Source organism: Triturus cristatus, chromosome 2_1 (assembly GCF_964204655.1).
Source record: "Triturus cristatus chromosome 2_1, aTriCri1.1, whole genome shotgun sequence".
NCBI classification, from domain to species: Eukaryota; Metazoa; Chordata; class Amphibia; order Caudata; family Salamandridae; genus Triturus; species Triturus cristatus.
Genome location: NC_140581.1, coordinates 848,062,766 through 848,084,762, shown reverse-complemented (window position 1 = coordinate 848,084,762; position 21,997 = coordinate 848,062,766). Strand labels below are relative to the sequence as shown.

At 41.4% G+C, this 21,997-nt stretch overlaps 1 protein-coding gene across 4 annotated transcripts in view; it reads right to left on the bottom strand.

Moving 5' to 3' along the window:
- RFX3 (regulatory factor X3) overlaps window positions 1-21,997 on the bottom strand; it is a 690,714-nt gene that overhangs the window by 604,623 nt on the left and 64,094 nt on the right. For 2 of the 4 annotated variants that reach the window (XM_085632944.1, XM_085632947.1), the window contains exon 6: window positions 3,996-4,052. In XM_085632944.1, the coding sequence (XP_085489070.1) occupies window positions 3,996-4,026 (31 nt within the window). In that variant the 5' untranslated portion in view covers window positions 4,027-4,052. Of the gene's footprint in view, window positions 1-3,995; window positions 4,053-8,252; window positions 8,492-21,997 lie in introns of those variants that run through there. The other 2 variants (XM_085632945.1, XM_085632948.1) reach the window with 2 other exon arrangements.

Here is a 21,997-nt window from a genome sequence, read left to right as displayed (position 1 = left end):
ACATCTTTTGGAAAGATAACTCCTGACTTAGAATCCTAACATGCCCATTACATAGTTTGCTTGACATAAAGCAACCCAAAATTCTGCTCTTGGAAACTTGGAATTAAGAAGCTGGCTGTGTAGCATCTTGTCCCATAGTTCACAGAGCATTATTAAGTGCAGATCATGTGCCCTGACTGCTATAGCTTACCAGGCATGATTTGCCCAGCCAGAATACAAAAGGAACTATCAACCCAGAATGTAACCAGTCCAAAGGATGTAGGTCAGATGAATAAAAGATTTGAGGTATTATTTCCAAATTTCCAGAAAACATTTGCAGTTTGGTTAACATAATCATCCAAATGCTTAACACCATTACTCAAAGTCTGCATTTTGGAGGGGACGAGGGGTGTCTAGAAAGTAAATCCAATTTTGGGAAAGAAATAGTTACACTGACGTTGGGCACGTCTTCCAACACACTTTAGATTGTGGACAATCTATCTACCCATCCAGAAATAGCAATGAAAAATTCCTTTGTTTAACTGCCAAACAGTGTATCATCAGTTATAACAAAAAATGCCCCTGTATCATACTCACATCTCTTTAAAAAAAGTTCTTAAATAGGAGTTCAATGGCATTTTGCTCTATAACCCAACAAGATCTTTGGGGAAAATATGCTAAGAGCTGGCCATCTTTGAAGGTCCTTCAAGATTCTATCTCTTATACTGTGGAACTGCTGTCTAATCGTTTGAGAGAAAGCAGAGTGTCTGTTCACCAGGATTCTCATGATGAATATAGATAATTTGCATGGGGTCCTAACCGTCTTTCTTTACAGAGGGGAGTCTTACATGGGAAACTGGACACTTGTGGAATTTATTTTTATATAAATCTCCAACCATAATACCATACTACATCAGGGAGCTAATAGATGCCATCAATTTGCATAGAAATTGCCATGTACTAGTGTTATGTAATCCACAGAGAATTGATAAATAGAATAAAGCTACACAGAACTGTAAGTGGTATGCTAAGCTTTAGTCCCTCAACCCCACTGGCTCTTCCTTTATGTTACCCACAAGGACGCCTGCTACACAGATCTTTCTATTCCTGTTCGACATTGATCCTAGATTTGAGAAGGTACCTGGAACTCCCACTAACAAATGGGTGCCCGTATACTGCAATCCTTCCCTACAGAAGCTGCAGCTTGCTTATCTCATTCAAAATTTTAGAATATAATTTGTAATTATTTTCAAAGATTCTGATATGAGCTTGAAGCTCCTTTATTCAAATACAATGATTTAACAAAATGTATCTCAAAATAGTATCCTTGCTACAAAATGGCACTCCAAAGTGAAGACAGTGTCTTGACCATGCTGCGAGAGACTGGCATAATGCTGTTATAAATGGAAAGAAGTGGTTTGATCATTTACTGAGACACGGCCGCCTTCTGCAGCAATGATCAGGGGGCTTTTACTTTACCCCGCAACCCTACCACGTGTGAAAAACCAAGAACCTGTATATTCCACCTATTCAGGGTCTGGCACAATCTACTGAAGATGAAGTGTAAAAAGCAGGAAAGTGGTCAGCACCAAGAACGAAACAAATGTTACTCTGCAGATCAAGTGTTGCCAGAAGGATAGTATAAGGCAGACATGTTCCCTTTAAATTTCTCCTAAGTACCTACACAACATGAAAAAACTCATCTGACAAGAGAAAGTACCCATTGAGATTTGGGCTGGAGTTTCACCAAGAGACACTTTAATAAATGCTGGCCAGAAGAACTGCTTCCACAATGACAAACTAAGTTCACAAGCAATTTAAACTGATTATTTTGAGTTAGTGAACTAAAAGCAAAGAGCGTAACAATAAAATGCACCCATATGGCTATGAAATATACAAACTTCCTTTAGTAATAGTAGTAAATGACTATTCAAATGGGTCTGGCTTCCTTGACATCCAGTATAGAAGAAAGAAACAGTTCTCTTTACCCGGTCCTGCATCACTAACAATCAAACACAACACATTTTCTGTAATATTGCTGAAGTCTGCTTGGGTTCTGAGATACACAGTGACATAATTAACTGGGCGGCCACTTCAAGGGTAAGGAAAAATTAACTCTCCTTTTACATAGCCTGATGTCTTAGCCATACCAAGTTAGAATACATAAGATTATCTCACGGAAAGTCCTATACATCCTGTGTTTAATATTGGAGAAAACAGAAACAAATCACTAGCTCCAGCTTATAACAGCTTTAAAGAATACAAAGATGGTTATACTATGAAGGATCACATCACTGACCGACTCAAGAAACAAGAAAACAAAACTTAAACAATACACATATGGCACATTTCAGTAAACTAAAGCACATGAGCTTCAAAAACATTTAAACACGTTTAACTCAAAGTGCTTTCAGGACATGAAGTCAGACAAAACCGAAACTTGTGGAGATATTACTCTTCATTGATACTTAAGGCACATGGACGTCATAAACTAATACCGTGGCACAGGCCAGTGTTTAACTTGCTATGGGGGTTAAAGTTGCAGTTAATACACATCTTTTGCATCAACTGTTCAGTGTAGATGGTTTCACTGCAATGACCAATAGTAATGTTGTAGGTTATGATTCATCGTTGTTTTTCTCTTTTTCATTGCTTTCCATTTTTGGGCGAGATCCACACAAGCGCTACCTGGTCTTTATAGTTCTTTTTTTACTAAAGAGTGAGAAATACAGCGAATACAAAAGAAACCACAGGAGAGATGCAGGCTTAAGCTTTATGTGCTATCCAAATCGTGACATGACTGTGAAAGCTGGTAATGGTTTTCTTCCAAAGCTTTTTTAGGACCAATGCATTAACTAGCCAAGAAGCAGCAGGCGGGCCAGTTTGACCCACACCTGTTTACTACATCCTGCTGCTTTAATGTTTTACCGACTCACCCAGGAATAGTTTTACTAGCTTAAGACCAATTATTCATATTGGGTCTGCCTTCAGTCACCCATTCCAAATGCTGTGCCGTTGTGTATGTATTTTTTCCTATGCGTATAGCGACAAGTGGTCAGAAGGGCAGATGTTTTTGAATTAGCTTGTAATCCTGACTGAGAGACGAGATCTATTTTCTCTGGGCCCTCGTGTATTTGACAACCAAATAAAGCACAGCTGACAGTGAAGAGGTTTTGTAGGGACAGGCACTTTCTGTTTCAAGTGGCCTTTATCTGTTGTCTAGAAGCTTCATGCCTTGGTCTGCTCTTTTTAGATGATCCCGTTTTTGCTCCAGGGACAACCCCGGAAATATCAGATTTTCACAACTGCACATTACAAATATACTGACGATCAGATTATAATGCGCAGATGTTACTGTGTGGAACGTCATGAAGACTAAATCTGATAAAACCGTGAAACTTAATGAAATGAATTCAGTCCCTGGGAAAATAATTAGCACCGACGGTGGCTCCTGGTAATGACAAAAGGGGAGGACGCCACCTGCTTTGTAGAGTCCTTTTGTGGGCCTCTGTAAGTCCCAACACAATGCCCTGGAAATGAAAGTGACACCTGTTTAAGGCAGCCATCTGCCCTGAACAAACTGGGTTTAGTCAAATCGCCGTCTCTCCACTCAATCTCGGATTCCTGAAATACAGGAACACGGTGCACCTGTGAACACTGAAGAATTAAAATAATGCACCCATAGCAGCCAACAGCCAGAGGAAGTTAAGGAACATATACAACTTTGCATAATACGACTTTCTCGATGCATACTTTTCACACAAAACACGCTATATAAATGTTTTTTTTATTGCCTTTCTCGACACAAGTGATGTTCATTCACAACTGACCATGGGCTGGTGTGGGCACACAAAAGCAACGCTGTCATCCAAAACATGTTCAAAGATGGCTTTTTCCAAACAAATGCAGCCCAACACATGGCAAGTTCCAAATATGCGCAGAATGAAAACAAATCAAACTCATTTTATGTTTTGTTTCTCAAAAAAATCCAACATTCTTGAAAAGCCTATGTATACCTCGTTTACATTCCACCTGCCAGCTCCTCATGTTGATAAACCTTTCCGGTCTGCCGTCTGCAAACAAAAACACACGGGTTGCAGCTCTTCGTAATAAATACAACAAAGGGAGATATTTTTACTGCATGGAATGACAGAACGATATTGCAAATCAATAGCATATGGCAGAGTACAAAACGTTAACAGAAGAAACATTTAGCACGTGTGGCTGCGCTGCCAGCGGCGCATACATTAAACAGCATCTCGACACCTAATGCATGGAATTACGGAACATTTCAGACACACAAAACCAACAACAGCTATAATTTCCTTACGCACAAAGCATGATATTCCTCGTTACACTGGCGCGAAAATAAGGCTATTACTCGGTTGTATAATGGTATTCTAATTAGCTTCCATCTCGTCCAACACCTGGGTGATTACAAGAAACACAAATATGGAAAACAGCACGTTGTTGTCAATGCCTGTAAAACGCACTGCTAAACTAGGCGCATCCAAGAAGTGTCGGAAACGTGACGTGACGTATGCATGAAAGAGGCGGCTCAAAAAGCGTTAGTGGAGACCCATGACTCTAGTGTTATGAAGAGAAACAGGAAGTGGCTATATCCGTACCTTACTGACAGGGGGCTTCTATCGAATTGTGTCTTGAAATTTAACGAACAGTGATGGGGAGTGTATACTTGAACGAGTCTATAAAATACATTTTACGTGAGAAACGTATTGTGAAATAGAATGCGCCCAAAACAATTGTATGTGCAGCTGTGCAGGTACGCAGCCACACATAATTGAATTAGACCAGGTATAAAAATGTGCGCCAGGGCAAAGTACTACGAAACAAGCAACTGAAATGGGTTTTTTGAAAGGAACCCTTAATTTCTTTGAATTTGATAACCCACTAAGTCTGATTATGTACTTTGCGTGATGAAACATGCACCTACTTCAGGGGGTACCAACCACGAAGGTCCAACCATATTGTCAAATGTACACAAACACAGAGCAGTGTCTAGGTATGCTGGCAAAACCACAAAAGACTTGGAAGTCCAGACATTTAACCCACAAGAGCATTAGAACAATAGCGAACGGCACCTACATACATCACCCGAAAGCTGGATTCTCTGCAGAACCAAATACATAATGCGACCACTAACTGCTTATTGCTAGGGTAGGGTTTAACAGTACCGGCTGCACTCTGAAGCACACTTGGGAACTAACAAGCAAGCACAGCTGGCAACAGTTCCAGAAACCTCCACCTAAAGTGGTGCGAAATGCTACCTCCCACGTGCTGTACATAAAAAACGTGCTCCCAGGACGGAAAGTGGAATTATCGTTCCTGTGTGACGTCACTGATCAGCAGCCGAGAATAGTCAGCAAGCCACAGTGAACATGTGAGACAAACTTCCGTGCCCTTATGGTAAATACCCAGTCTGCATATCAGCAGGAGCTGAATTCGTGGACTTGAACTCCAGGAAGATTCTGTGCACTGTGAAGGCAGTTGTTGTTTCAACTAATGGAAAGGCCCGGCTCATCTTTTCACCCTACAGAGGTATGCAAAATGATGATTGTGCCAGACTTAATCATATAAATAAAACGCAAACAGTTAATAAAGCACACTGATAGCACAGGAGACTGTAAAACACTATAAAGATATCAAACTATTGCTGTCAATATCTACTAAAAAGTTCCTTAGAAAATTGATAGTGAACACTGACATTTACTGCATGGAACTATTTCCATGCAGCTATTTCGCGCCAAGGACCACCACAACAATAGGCCTCCCTTACAAATCTTAGCTTTGTAATCATTGAATTTAAAGTCACACTGCACACCAGATACACCACTAGAAACGTGTGCTGATGGTGTTAATGTGTTGGAAATGGACCACAAGGCAAAGGGAGGCAGAGCTGCATTTTAGGGCTCCTCTGTCGCATTGGCATCTGCGCCTATCTCCAGGTGAGAGAGAAGGGCAGCAGTATTAAACTTTCTCGGAGTTTATAAACACATTAAAATACTTAAAAAAATATTGTTCTACTTCATCAGAGGCATACATACGCTCTACTATGTGCGTGTGTGCCCGCCAGGTCGCAGTATTACCAAGAAGCAGCACATCTGGAGCAGTGTACTGTAGACATAACATGAGGGCATTAATCACATATCAAAGTACGGCTGTGGTACTGTTAGGAACACATGGAAGGTGACCTGCTGCTCTTTAGTCTGCTGACCTGCCATATTCATCTGGCTCGGGCCTATATTTTATATCTAGATCATGGCATTATTAATAAGGGCTTATTTCTGTAGTTTAAAGAATGCTCACGCAAATTCAAGGAGATTAATCTGGTAAAACACACGAGAGCAACTGTGAGATCTTAGGAGGGATCATCAGAAAAGGGGATCTATGAGAAGCATAAAATAGATCAACAGTTGCCGGAGTATGGAGACAGCAAGATTAGGTGACAAACATCTTCACTGACAGCAGACATTTTTACTGTGCTTTCATCTATCCACAGTTAAAGGTTAAAAACATGTTTTTAACTAGGAAAAATTCCAGGTATGGGCATGATGTACCAGGACGTGAGTGATTTTCAGGTGAAAATATGTTTAACAAATTTAAATTGGTCACCAAATAGATATTTGTTTTTGTAAACAAATAAAGTAGTCCCTCTAAAGGTCGAATGATCCAACCTAACATGCACTTGGCAACATACATATTAATTAATTAATACTATGCCACACACTTTAGAAGCTTTCCTTTGGTGATAACTCAATACATTTTCCGCTGCTATTGTTTGGCGGAAATCGGGATCGAATCCACTCTTGACTTATTGAACATTTCAAGAGGAGGCTAGGTGGTCCCAGGCACTGCATCACATGCAGTCAACGCAGTACTAACGCAACTCTGTATCTGTATCTCCTTCATCTCTATGATATGCTGCTGCAGCCCGAACAGCCACGTTTTTACTAAGCAAATATTGAAAATACACACATACCCTCAAGATGGAAACTGTTCTTGACGTGTGCGGAAGACCTAAATATGCAGGGATACAACGTATCCATCGCTCACTGGGAGAACGATTCCACTTCAAATCAACATAAGACGTTTGGCGATGTGAATATTTGTGAGGGACAACAGAACTGCACCCCGCTTCTCAAAAAGGTAAACAATCAGAAGTGTGGATGGCATATGCAAGACAGATCCCAGATTAACCAACCGGCACAACGAAAGAGGGTGTGACACGTCTTAAATTCAGAGAGATCACTGCTTATAAATCCAGGAACTTCAATGTCAGGTTATGAAAGGGGCGAAGAAATCCACCAAGAGAAATCGAAACAGATGATTGGAGCAAGGTGTCTTCACTACAGACAATTTTGCAAAGTAAACAGCGGGATCTCCGATGATCAAGCCTCAGTGGCACACGTGAATAACGAACGCTCCGCTTTGCAAAGAGTACTTTACACAGAGCGCCCCTTCAAATCAACGTGCACAAGGCAGCATCACCTGCAGCCATGGTGAACTGGTATCAACTGCAACGTCAAACGGGGGAGGGGGGATTCCCACACTCTGCGAGTACAATTCAAGAGCGACCGAGACAAAAGCACATTTTGCAAGAGACTGAGGTGAGAGATTGAAATGCACAAATAATACAGACACACTGAGCAAGGAAATACATTTCCAAAGCAACAGAAAAACTGACAGCGAGTGAAAAGGGAAGCTGAGCCTCTTGGCACACTACATTAGCCCTAACCCAGTCCCATCATGACCACCAAACAACAGACCATGGACAGTGCACAAAAAAGTTGAAACAATCTTTATTTATGCCAAAACAGACAAAATAGAATCAACCAGGCCACATTGATGCCTCTATCATTCCCTCCCCCAGCATACAGTCCCACCCCCTTCATGCATATACATCCAGGCGGCACTCTGATAAATATTTATTTTTCAATAGCTAGGCAAATGGGAATACATAACCCCCTCAAATGTACATGAGGCTGCGCAGGCCCCCTCCTTTATACCCAGAGCAGCGACGGGAGACAGGATCCACCATGTCCTCAGAGCGGGGAGGACTGGGGTCCTTTTGCTTCTCGGAAGGAAAGGAGCCTGAGGCTGCCCAAGGATAGATGGTGATCCCCATCTCTCATCGCGCACGTACACACATTACACACACAGAGCGACCGGCAGGATGCAGTGCACCCCGGGCAGAAAGAGGCTGACCTCGGGTGCAAAGGGGGTGGGGAGCACAAACACACATATATATTCACCTTGGCTGTGGATGGTGTTGCTGGTGGCTGTTGTTGTTGTTATGGGTGGTGGAGGAGATGCAGAGGAGGAGGAGGTAGCGGTGGAGGGTGAGGAGGAGAGGAGTAGTAGTTGTTGATGGGTAACAGTCGCCAGGACTACGGTGACTATGGCGCTGGGATTCACAAGGCAACAGTTGCTATAACTCACAAAAGGAGGGGAGGCAGCCTAGCCTGAGCGCCGGAAGAGGTTGTACTGACCCGCCCACTAGGTGGGCGCTCAATGGCTGAGACGTTCTACGGACAGGAAGAGGTTGTTTGGCTGCGCCCATCGGTGACGAGTGTTCTGACGTGAGAGTTCTCCCTGTTTCTGTTGCAGCATGGTGCATGTCACCGTTTCCTCCTTTAATGGGCTGCAGGGAGCGACCACGTTTCTGCAACGGGGCCAGTGCCAGAAAACAACACAAGGCGCCTACATCCAGAGAGGAGGCTCTGTGTTGTGAGCAGTGGTCGCGAAACAATCCACTGGCACCTGGCAGTTACTTGTGTTCCTCACAGCACCCCCGCCCGTTATAACGTTCGTTGTACACCGTGTGTTTCAGTAGGGACTTTGAGAAAGTGCTTTACTGTAACCAGCGTGGTAAATGAGGACTGCAGCAAGTCAGTTCGTGCCCCCCTATATGCGTATAGCAGAATAATTGCAGCCGCCTTTGAGGAGTAGAGCATAAAGATTCAGGCTAAATGAATCTTTTTGTTGAAATTACAATTTTCAGATCTCGACATTGTGTGGTGTTGAATGGAGTGGCAGTGGCTGGTTCAAGGTGGGAGCGTCAATGTCATAGCCGTTGACTTCGAGGGGACTTTATAAAATACATGACGTGACAGGAAAAAAAATCAGTTCAGTGTTTTTATTTGCATTTTATATGAATGTGGGCAAAAACTAAAATTGGAAAAACTGCCCGTGCGTTAGTGCAGCAACTTGATCACATCCAAAGCATTTACAATGGAACATACGACTGAATCGTTTCCAAATTACGTTTGTTGGAGAGCGGGCACTCGAGTTTCAATGTAAATATGACAGAGCGTACTCTTGCTGTATTAGGTTGCTTACACTAATGACAGTGTCGGTATAAATAAGAACGTTACTGAGCCAACACATTCTTTTTTTAATCATATTCCTAACTTACTACGTTGGGCATTTTGATACCTTGTCAGACCCAATTCAGGGGGGCGACATGGCACACGGTCTACTGGTCCTCAATCGTGGTGGTTGAGATTGTTTGACCCTGAGGTCCTTCCTACTATGGCTCAGCAAAACGGGTGACACACTGCTCTTTCTGCACTTGGTTCTCATGGCAGTGAGGGCGAACATTCTGTGGCTTTTCGGGGATGTAGCCTGAGGGACAAGAATTCAAAATGCAACAGTCAAGCAATACAAACAATAACATTGGCTGCCCCAGTGCCTTTCTGTAAATTAAAGTATTTTAAACTCACAGGAGAACAAAATCCTACACAGTTCAATTGGTGCTTAATACAAAGTTGTAATATAATTCACATTTAACAGTGAAGAGCTTTGCAAACCCTCAGAGACTGAAAACCGCAAGGAAGGAGCGGCATTGTTATGCCAACTGCAACAGTGCATCACAACCAGTCAACATTGACTGGTTGAACGTTCAACAGCCGTCCGTGGGCCAGCAGGGATTGGGCTCCCTCCTCTTCGACAATCCAGGCTCCACTGGTTCATAGCTGCATTGCTCGGGGACTGGCTCTCCCTTCTGAGTTGCTGTTAATTGGCGGCGAAGCTCCCTGATGACTTCCCACTGGAGAATCGAGGTGAACTGCTGCCGACGACCTGGATCCCCACATTTCTGGTTATGTTCCAGAGTGGGAAACTCACCTGTTGAACTGTTTCTTGTTTTGCCCCCTCCTCCCCACACCTGACAACCTATGCTTGTCTCCATACACTACAGACACATCTGCAGGGGGTACACATGGGCTTTCTGGCCTTCTCTGCTTTCGCAGCTTCATCTCCACTCGTGTGTTTATGATTACAATAATTAACTTAAATGTTTGGGGACTCAGTGCTCCAGTGAAACACCTTGCACTCCTTTCCTTTCTTAGAGATGCTAAGTGTGATATCTGCCTTATCCAGCAAAACCACCTGCTTAAAGCTGACTCCAAACGTTTACGCTCCCGATGATTTGACCACCAATACTTCTCATCGGGTCCTGGAAAGAGGGCGGGGTTGGGGATTCTCCTGGTTACTCATTTCCCAGGCACGGTGACACAAACACATACTGAACTGACATTGGCAAACTTGTATGCCCCAAACAAACATCAAGAAGTTTTATTAAAGATGCAATAGGCCGCGTTCTTGACACCTCAGACGTTATTATTGGGGTAAAACTTTAACACAGTAATTGATGCACAGCTGGATAGATCCACCCAGAAGGTGAGACTGACTGGGGCAATTACTGTGACGTGCAAGGATTGGTTGGCTAAAGAAGCCTTAGAGGACATGTGGCTTCATAAACACTCAACTACGCAAGACTATACCTTCTTTTCCGCGCCGCACCAGACATTGCACAAGAATTACTAGTGCGACCACTGCAGTGGATATTGGGTAGCCGCCCTCTTTGACCACTTCCCCATCGTCCTTAGTTGTACCCTTCCTATGACCACATCCCCAGCAACTGGTGCATTATTGGCAAGTTTCTGACATACGCGAAGACAGTCACTGATATAACAACCACTATCAACTCGTTTTTAGCTACTAATGACACCCTGGAGACACCTATAGCATTTCTGTGTGATACACTAGAGACAGTGGTACGGGGTCAGTTCATAACCATAGAAGCCAACCTAAAAAAGGACAGACGTGACACCCGCGCTCACTTGGAGGTCAAAATAAAGGAACTAGAAGAATCCCTTAGGCACACTGGCTTATTCGTGACTGAGCGCCTGATAGAGATCAGGGTGTATATAATATCCCTACTCCCACGGATAGAGTAATCTCACAGTTACACGCACATACATTCTTCATACACTAGGGCCCATTTCACTAACATACGCTCAAATACTCTACCAGCAATAACCTGTGGAAAGAAAAACTCCTAAACACCCTGCATCTATATCGGGGTCGATAAGATCTAGTTATTGAGACTGCCCTTAAACATAATCTAAACAATCTATACAATAATAATCAAAATAGGATACTCAAAAATTGACAAGAAATAATAACCAACACCATATTCAAAATTATATTGCTTTATCTAAAATTAGTCAAAGAAAATCAATCAGAATAAATCATTTTTCTCATAGTTACCTATTCTAGCTAAATGTCAGAACGGGTCAGGACAAGTCTCTCGGTAAAGTCTCTCAAGACGAAGTCCTCTCAGCAACGATCTTCACCAACGCAGATTCGGAACGCGGCAAAGGCAAATGGCAAGTGGCAAAAACCCTCTCTAGGCTAACAATTCTTATAGTAAATCAAACAAAGGAAAATATAATTTGTATTGACTTCTTCCGTCAAACCTCTGAGCAAAGCAAGAAGGAAAGGATGTAGCATCGCTACATTTGAAAATCTCCGCTCAGGAAAAATCACAAAATAAACATAACGGAACAGGAACCAAAAAATACATTTGTATCTTGTAGTTTCCACGTCTCCTCGGCAATGAGATCATAGTTCAGAGTCTTTCTTTAAAGCTCCTTTGTTTCCCAAAGCTGCCAAGGACGCTTCATTTCATTTGGAGATCGCCCAAAACTGCTGCTGTCCTCACGGAAAGTTTTAACCAGGCAAAGCAAGGATTGTGGTCAGCTGACTTCAGGACCATATTCAGCAAGGCTCTCTCTCGTCACAGTTTTCTACTCGAGGCCAGGCTTTACATATCGGCCATCTTTGTTTAGGACACAATAGGCCACAATAGACCATCTTAATTAAAAGAGACAAAAACAACGTTACCACAGCATAGTGATTGAACAGTGTTAACCCCACTAATACCCTTATGTGTATGCAATTATCTAGCTCTTGCAACATAGAAAAGCATTAGTTCGAAAAGCGTTTTGTGCTTAAAAATAAACAACACACAGCAATCTTTAAACATGTAAACACGCACATTATTATTAAACAGCACACTTATGCATTCCCACGTGTAATTCTCTCTTGTTAAAACAAACGAGTTGATTAGTATAAACACTTACACAAGACAAATAATTAATAATTAATAATTAATAAATTAATATAACAAATAGACATGCCAGAGCTTCAAAACCCAGTTAATTTTCAAACTGAAAACTCTGCTCTAGCAATCCCCCCTTTGGTGATTTTATCACCAAATAAACCCCAAAAAAAAATTTCGTGAAAATTTAGTCCCATTTTAGGAGAAATCGGAAATGTCTTTTCCTCCTTACACAACACTACACACCAGTCACTCTTTCATCATCCCTCTTTGTTTCCAAATAAACACTCTCCCTCAATTCTTCTAATTCAATTTCTTGTGGTTCTCTTTTCAACCTTTTGTTTTTCTTCTCTTTATTCAATTTCTTCTTCCCTCCCCTGTTTTTACAACACACACACACACTAATCTTAGTATCAATAAAGCAATAATTATACAAGTTAAAGGAAACAATATTCTACCTATAATAGTACTACCTATTTTTGCAATAAAATCTTTAACAGCTATCACCTTATTAGCTATTTTAGTCCATAAACTCTCAGCTTCAAGTGGTACTAATTCTTCATGCAAATCAGTAATATTTTTGATATAGACCTTCAGGTCTTTGCTTTCGTCTGGAATGTAAGTGCAACAATGTTGAACTTTCAGCATTCCACAAACTCCACCCTCCTTGGCCAATAAAATATCAAGGGCAAGTCGATTTTGCATTGACATGGCACGTACGGCACTTAATTCCGTATTCACTAAAAGAAACCCTCCAGCGGTATTTGTCGATAAGCGATCCACCACTGTTGACAGTTTCCGAATTCCATAAGCATTTAAAGAAATTCCCACTGCTGGAATTAAAACCCCAAAAATATCACCCACTATTTCAGACCAAGTTTCTCTCTTGAAACGCATTAGTAAATTAATATGTTCTACATCTCTTATTTTATCTATTTGGAAAATCTTTGGAAAGACCAGGCCCACATAACACGTGCCATACCAATGGTCAGGCAACTTGTAATAAGCCTTGTTCCCACAAACATAATACACTCCTGGAAAAACTGTATCTTCTCCACCTCTGAAACCCCAACCTGTTGCAATGAAGTATGTATCATGGCACTCACTAGTCCCAACAAAATATGTATCATATTGGGATTTCCTCCTTGTAATGCATAGCTTACCCTTCTGTGGTACATCTAGAGCTAAAGTTGGACTAGCCCCATTTCTCAATTCTTTTCCCATTTCAATGTCCCAAATTGTCTCACTCACTTTATATTTCCCTGCTTTCTCATGCATGTTCAATCTCCTTTCCTCTACCATATCCAGGAAAGCTTTCTCCTCTTTTCTCAAACTGCAAGTTAAATTATTCTTAAAAATGTAATCTAATGTTAATCCTTTCTCTTCAATAAAAATTTCACCAAAAGTGTTAGCTTCTTTAGCTGGATTCAGCTCTTTGTTCATTGGCAAATGCCCAAAAATACTATCTCTGTTAGACATCTTATAATCTATTTTCCCTAACAAATAGAAAACACTACTTAGTATACTACATGAAATACCATATGTAGCTGGCAAATGATGATAAGTAACACCCTCTGAAACGGATGCAGGTAATTGCATACAAACGTAGCAATCCCTAACTTCCATTGTTTTCACATATTCATACAACAACTTCGAAAAAACATTACTAGAAAAATTATTAATTGACCTATCTTTGTGTATGTAAGTATTACTAATTCTAGTCGGAACTACTTTTTGCGAATTCTTCTCTATATCTGTCATATTTTCTGTATGCATCTCAAATGTAACTTTAAAAGTAACTAATAAAACTAAAACTCCCCACAGTAGCATTAATAATCCAGTACAGCAGCAGCACATTCTACACCATCTTTTAAAGAAGGCACATCTACTTTGATTATCCTCTATGTTAGCCATTTTACTACTTTGACCTTGTCTTTTGACTTAGCCTCTACTACTCCACTACTATTATTTCTTTGGATTACTTCAGACAACTGAATTTCAGACTTTCTCTTTTCACTTTTCCTCCAAGTGATTTCTCAGTTCACTCAATTTGGATATTCATCAGTTTTCACTCCTTCTTCTTCAGTAACATCAAATTGTATCAGATCATCAACAACATCTTGTGCATCTGACTCTTCTCCAATGTCAGTCAAGATAACTTTTAAGATTCCTTCTTTTTCCTCAACCACTTTTCTCAAGATCCCCTCCGGATTATCTCGAGTCACTGTTTCTTCTTCTCCTTCTTCAGACAGTGCCACATAAGACCATTCCGGTGATCTGTACTTTTGGTTGGGTCTTCTTATTCTTTTTATTTCCTCAGGTTCTCTTGATTCTTCTTGCTCCTTTCTTTTTACTTCATTTTGACTCTATACTTCATTCACTTGTTCAGCTTTTGATGTATTTGTTCTTATTACTCTGTATCTCAATCTCTTTACTCTGTTGTTAGGCCAACGATCTCCTTTTATCACCTTTTTCGGCCTAATTTCTTTATTATTTCTTTCTCCAATCCAAGTTCTCTTTCTCAGAACTCGACCCTCTGTTTGTTCATTCTCACTCTCATCCAATTCTGTTTCAAGTGCCTTCTGTTTTCGTTTTCTAGCAGTTTTCTTTTCCTCCACAGTTTCTTTCACCACTATTTGAGACTTCCCTACTCCTGTCCCTCCTCGGGTCTCCGACACGCAATCTTCTTGCTGTCTACTTGTCCCTTCACCTAGCTTGTCAAGAATGTTCCCTACACCTCCTCGGGGGTCTTCCGCAATCTGTCCCTCTCTATCTTTTTCTGACCCTGTTTCTTCAGGTATAATCTCAAGTGGTTCTTCAGTCTCCTCCTCTTCTGATTCAGGAGTAATCTCTGTGGAATTGCTCTTTTCTTTTCTTTTTTCTTCACTGCTTTTTGAAATTTCAGGCTCTCTTACAGAATCTGATCTCCTTTCTGAGACTCCCAATGGTTCTCTTGGAGTTTTTTCTGCTTCTTTTCTCACTGGTTCTGGGTCTTCATCATCACTGGAATCCGATTTTTCAAAGTACTCTTTACCAGTTCCCTCTTTTGGGTTTGGAACTCTCAGAGTATGACTCGCATGCACCCAGTTTTTCACACCAGCACACTTCACTGCAGTTGTCGTAGTTAGAATGACTTGTCTCGGCTTTCCCCACCTTGGAACTAAGCAATTTCTTCTTCTGTGCACCTTAATCCTCACCCAGTCTCCTGGACTCAGATCATGAGCTTGCTTCTTCTCAAGCGTGGTAGCTTCTTCTCCAACCTGGTGAAACACAGAATGAACTGCGTCAGCCAGGCCTTTACAGTAATCCAAAATCATGTCATCAGTTATTGTCATCAACTTATTGACAGGTACAAATGCATGGCGCATTGCACGTCCCATGATTATTTCGTGCGGACTTAAACCAGTAGTTCTATCTGGAGTAGATCTAATAGTCATTAGCACTAGAGGCAAGACGTCCGGCCATTTCATGCCAGTGGCTAAGCACATTTTACCAATCCTGTTTTTGATTGTGCCATTTATCTGCTCAACCACACCAGAAGCCTTTGGTCTGTATGCACAATGTAGCTTCTGCTGTATGCCTAATGCTTCACAAATCAAACTCATGAGTTCATTATAGAAGTGTCCACCTCTATCAGACTCAATCGTTACTGGAAACCCGTACCTAGGAATCAACTCCCTTAACAGTAATTTTGCCACTGTTACTCCATCATTTCTCCTAGTCGGATAAGCTTCAACCCATCTTGAAAACAAACATACTACCACTAGAACATACCTCAGTCTATTCACTTGGGGCATTTCAATGAAATCAATCTGCATTCTTGTAAAAGGACCTCCTTCTCTGCCTATTGTTCCCAGACTCACCACTGTCTTTTTCCCAGTGTTAAATTGCTGACAAATCAAACACCTTTGACAGATGCTCTCTGCAATTGTCCTGAACTTTGCATTGTACCAGGTCTGCTTGAACGACCTAATCATCGCATCCCTTCCCAAATGTCCCTGGCCATGATACATCCTTGCCATTGACGACAAAATGGAGTTTGGCATTACTGGTCTGCCATCCCTATAGACCCAAACATGGTCTGTTTCTCTTGGGGCACATCCTGCCTTAATCCAATCTTTTTTCTCTTCCTCTCCTGCCTCATCCTGCAACTGCTTCACTTCATCCCATGTCGCTAAGGCATTAGTAAACATCACAGAGCAAAAAGACATTTCCCCCTCTCGTTCCCTATTAATAGACTGATTGGATTTCGCACAGTATTGAGCAATGTCATTCGCATAACGGTTTCCAACCGTTATAAAATCCTCCCCTTGTCCATGGGCAGCACACTTTACAACTGCTAACTCCTTAAGCAGCTGTATCGCCTCAAGTAATTTCCCAATCACTTCAGCATTCTTTATTGGAGTTCCACTCGATGTCAAGAAACCTCTTTGTAGCCAAAGCTGGCCAAAATCATGCACCACTCCAAATCCATACTGACTATCAGTCATCACAGTCGTCCTCAAATCTTTCCCAATTTCACAAGCTTTTGTCAATGCCACCAATTCAGCAACTTGTGCAGATTTCACTCCTTTCTATGGTGATGCTTCCATAACCTCTGAAACTTTGCACACCGCATATGCTGCACATAGCACACCATCATCATTTCTCAGGCATGAACCATCCACAAACAACACATGATCACTCTCATGTAAGGGAAGATCCCTTATGTCTGGTCTCGGTTTTGTACAGTAATCAAGCACATCCAAACAATCATGATCATCTTCTGTCTTCACACCCACATTTTCAATATCCGGCAAAAGTGTCGCTGGATTCACATTTACACATCTCTCAAGAGTCACATTCGATGCTCCTAGAATCACTTTCTCATATTTAGTCAACCGACTATGTGACATGTACTGAGTTCTGCTTCTTGTCAAAAGAATTGCCACATTGTGAGGTACGCATACCCTTACAGGATATCCCATTATGATTCCCTCACTCTGTTCCAGACTCCTGCATGTTGCAGCCACAGATTTCAGACAACCTGGTAAACCCACAGCTACAGGGTCAAGTGTCGATGAGAAGTATGCAATAGGCCTTCTCAGTAATCCATGCTTCTGAATTAACACTGAAAGTGCACATCCATTTCTCTCACTGCAGTACAATTCAAACTCCTTTTCGTAGTCAGGCATACCCAAAGCTGGAGCCTCACACATTCTATTTTTAAGCTCTTCAAATGCTGCCATTTGTTCTCCATCTAGTTCCAATGGGTCTGTCATCTCACTTTTTGTCAGTTTAATCAGTGGCTTTGCTATCAGCGAAAAATTAATTATCCACTGACGACAATAACCCACCATCCCCAGAAACATTCTCACTTCTCTCTGGGTCTTTGGGGCTTTCATTTCCCTGATGATTCAGATTCTGTCATCAGTCATTTTTCTCAGACCTTTTTCAATATTGTGTCCAAGATAATGCACCTCTTTCTTGCAAAATTGCAATTTGGCTGGAGATACCTTTAACCCTCCATCTGCCAGATGATTCAGTAAAGCTATGGTATCTACTTCACAAGCTTCTCGTGTCTTTGATGCCACAAGTAGGTCATCAATATATTGTACTAATACTGAATTTTCAGGCATGATCAAACTCTCCAACGATTTTTTCAACAACTGATTGAATATCGAAGGACTCTCTGTATACCCCTGTGGGATTCGACACCATGCTAAAATACGCTGGCCAAACCTAAATGCAAAAATCGGCTGGCTGTCATGATGCAATGGAATTGAAAAGAACGTATGACACAAATCAATCACTGTATACCACTCAGCATCATGTGGAATCTGATACAGGATTACTGATGGATTTGGCACAATAGGACAACATGCCACCACAATTTGATTAACTTTTCTCAGATCCTGTACGATCCTAAATTTCCCATTAGGCTTCTTTAGCCCCATTATCGATGAATTACACGGACTACTCAGTAGTTCTCTCAGGACTCCCTGCTGAATCATTTTCTCAATTATAGGAGTTATTCCTTCAATTATTTCTGGTGTCATTTTGTACTGAGGAATGTTAGGATATGTAATTCCCTCTTTCACTGCAATTTTCACTGGATCTACATTATTCATCAATCCCACATCCTCTCCAGTAAAATCCCAAACTGTCCTTTTCACTGTGTCCCTCAGCTCTCGAGGCAAATCCTCTGGATCAAACACAGCAAATGCACCAATTAACTCACTTTCCCTATTTTCTAGAGTCACTCGGTACAAAACATCCTCATCTGGTGTTTCAAAAGCTATTCCATCCGGTGTACAAAAAATTGTGCAGTTCATCTTGCACAACAGATCCCTACCTAACAGGTTCACTGGACTCGTGTCACAGACAATAAATCTGTGCATGTCTGAAAATTTCCCTATCTGTACTCTTACTGGTTCCGTAAGACGTGTTCTGATTTGTGTATTAGCTACACCAACTACTTGGATTGCTTCATCCGAGAGAGGAAGATTTCTAACATCTGTTGACCTGACAGTTGATCTTGTCGCACCTGTGTCTACTAAAAAAGTAACACTCTCTTCATTTATTTTCCCATCTACAAATGGTCCTGCCTGGTCTATTTCTAGAGTTGCACCAAGTATGCACTCTTCCTCCTCTCTTCGGCACCGTCAATAATCACCCTCAGATTCACTCCCTTCATTCTTTAACAAGTACTGTTGTACCTGATTAGAACGCCTTGGTTTGTTTACCTGTTCATCATTGTAGAATCCTGAATCCTGATTATATTTTTGTGCTCCTCTATTCTGCGGCAAGGGCGGTTTCGGCTCTTGACTCTGCTGTCTCACAACTTTCTGCTGTTGCTGCTGTTGATTTTTCCCCTCGTTCTGTACCTGTTGATTCAAGGAATTTCCCTCATTATTCACTAATGGTGGATTGGTACACTCCGATCTCCAATGCCCCAATTGGCCACAGTTGTGACAAGGAAACTTCTTTTTTGCTTCCTCAAGATTCCCCTTTCCTTTCCCTGCATATCTAGGTCTATTCCCTGCATTATTTCCTGGATTATTCGCCTGTTCCATCAACTGTGCTTCCTGTCTTTCTGCAACTTTCACCTGTGCCCACATTGCTTTCTCTTTCAGCTTTCTTTGTTTTGCTTCAATTTCATCACTGAAGTATTTAGCATGTCTCAGAATCTCATCTATTTTCTTACTCTGCCAATCCACTGTGTGCTCACGAATTCTCTCACCAATTTCAGGTCTCAGGCCATATACAAATCTGTATACAAAATGACTCAAATCTTTGTCACCCAGGTGTTCATCTCCACTGAATTGTTTAAACGCCAGTATCAGCCTCTCGTAAAAAGCATGAACTGATTCTTTTGCTTCCTGTTGTGCTCTATCTATTTTTACCCAGTCTGTCTCTTTTGCAGGTACTTTACTCTTCAGGTATACCATCACCTGATCCTACTTTCTCATTACCTCTGGATCTGGTGCTCCTGTTCTTGGATCTCTTGGATATTCCTCAGTAGGCCAACTCACAACTATTTTACACTCAGTCCACAAGTCAGCTGGAACAATTATATCAAACAGACTATTCAGGTCAATCCACAGCACTTTTGACAATTTCACAAACCTATCTACCTGCCTATACCACTCGACGGGCTTTTCTCTCAATCGAGGGAAATCATTCGTAAATGATAAAATATCCTGTCTGGTCCATGGAACATGTACATATCCTCCTCCAGGTATTTCTCTCATAGGATAATTATCCACTGGTTTCTCTTTTTCTCTCACTGGAAAAGCTGAATAAGTTGTTCTATCTTCAGATTCCTCTCTTTTCTTATACCACCTATCCTTCCATTTTTCTACATCTCCCCATCTTCGCAATAATGCAACCATTTCTTTAATCTGTCCTGTTCTACCAGTTGCATTCAAATTTTCAATATCCTTTTCTGAAAAATCCATCCTGTAGGTTTTTTGCAAAGCTTTAACTTTATCAATGTCAACTCCCTGCTCATTCGCTATTGCTCTTAACCTGTCATGTGTATTTCTCGCTCTCCAGGTAATGTTTTTACACATGAACATTAATTCACCATCATGATGACTTTTAAGAATTTCTGTTGGAACTGTCCCTGTAACAAGCTCTTCTAATTCTACACGTAACCTAGCCACATCAATTGCTTGTGAATCTTTATCCTTTTTCTGAAGAACTTTCATCCAATCATTCAAATCTTCAGCTGTTATTGCAGTAGTTTTTCTCAATGGAACCACTCTCTTTTGCGGTTCTAAAATTGGCATCCCTGAACAACTAGCTTCACTAGCATCTAATATTTCACTACATGTGTCATGTCTGGATTGTCTCAGGTCACTACTTTCTGTCCTTTTTCCTGAATCTCCTGAAGGACCAACTGAACTTATCAAATTATTCCCAACATATGGAATCACCAAACCATTTTCACCTATTCTCTGCTTGTCAAACACAGGCATAACCGGACCTATTGTTACCGGAACCGTAACAGCTTCCAGATTCTTCGTTAACTCCCTAATCTTTTCAGTCAGCTCTGTTGTAGTTCTAGCTAATTCTCTTGTATTTTCGTCACCACTTCGATTCACTTTCTCCCTGAAAGAATTACCACTTCTCGATTCAGATGTCACATTTTCTGTCTCAATGATACAAACTGTATCTCTTATTGGAGAAACAACTGGTGTACTCTCATCTGGTTCTGGTCTATATGGAGGTGGTCTTTTGTAAATCATGTCATTCAAGACCTCATCCTCATATTCATTAACTCCATATCTTCTCATTTCTGATTCAGGAACCCTCTCTGCTCCTTCTTCAACTGTTCTCATTGGATATAATCCCTCTGACATACTAGCATCTCGCCACCTTTTCATTCGATCATGATGAGTCTCACGATCATGTCTCCTCCCAAACATGTACCTGTACTGTCCTCCAGATCTCTGTTTTTCTCGCTCATGTACTTCCTCTTCCCATTCCACTAAAGCCTCAAACTGTGTAGGTCTTGGTTTCGGGTCAAGACATAACATCTTTTCCCGTAAATTTCTCAACACGGCCAAATTAAATGAACCTTGTTCTGGAAATGCTAGAACACCATCCTCTTTGGTATACCTAACCCAATTCTCCAACCATATACAGGTATGATACCCATATCTTGCAGCCATGTAGGATGCAGGTGTTTTCGGTTGAGGTAACAATTCACCCTCTCTCGTCTTAACATCTTTATCCTTGTTAAACCACTTTTTAATTTTTCCAAAGAATGTTTTCTTCTTTTTCTCTTCTTGGTAATACATTTTAGTTTTTACCAAAACTTCTACTCTTTTCCCGTATTATAAATATACAATACAGATTTTCAACCAATAACAGCGCGACTCACACTAACGCACCAATCCTGGAGCGTCTACGTCACTAGAATAGCTCTTCCAATCCTTGCGCGGCTCACACCAACGCACCAATCCCAGCGCGAACACTATTCTGATCTATTATCCAATCAGAGCGCGGTCTTCCTGACGTCAGCAGTCGCTGCAGTCGCTTGTCTCCTGTCTCCTGTCACTTGTCTACCCCTCCTTTACAAAATCTTTTCAGTAGACTTCGTGT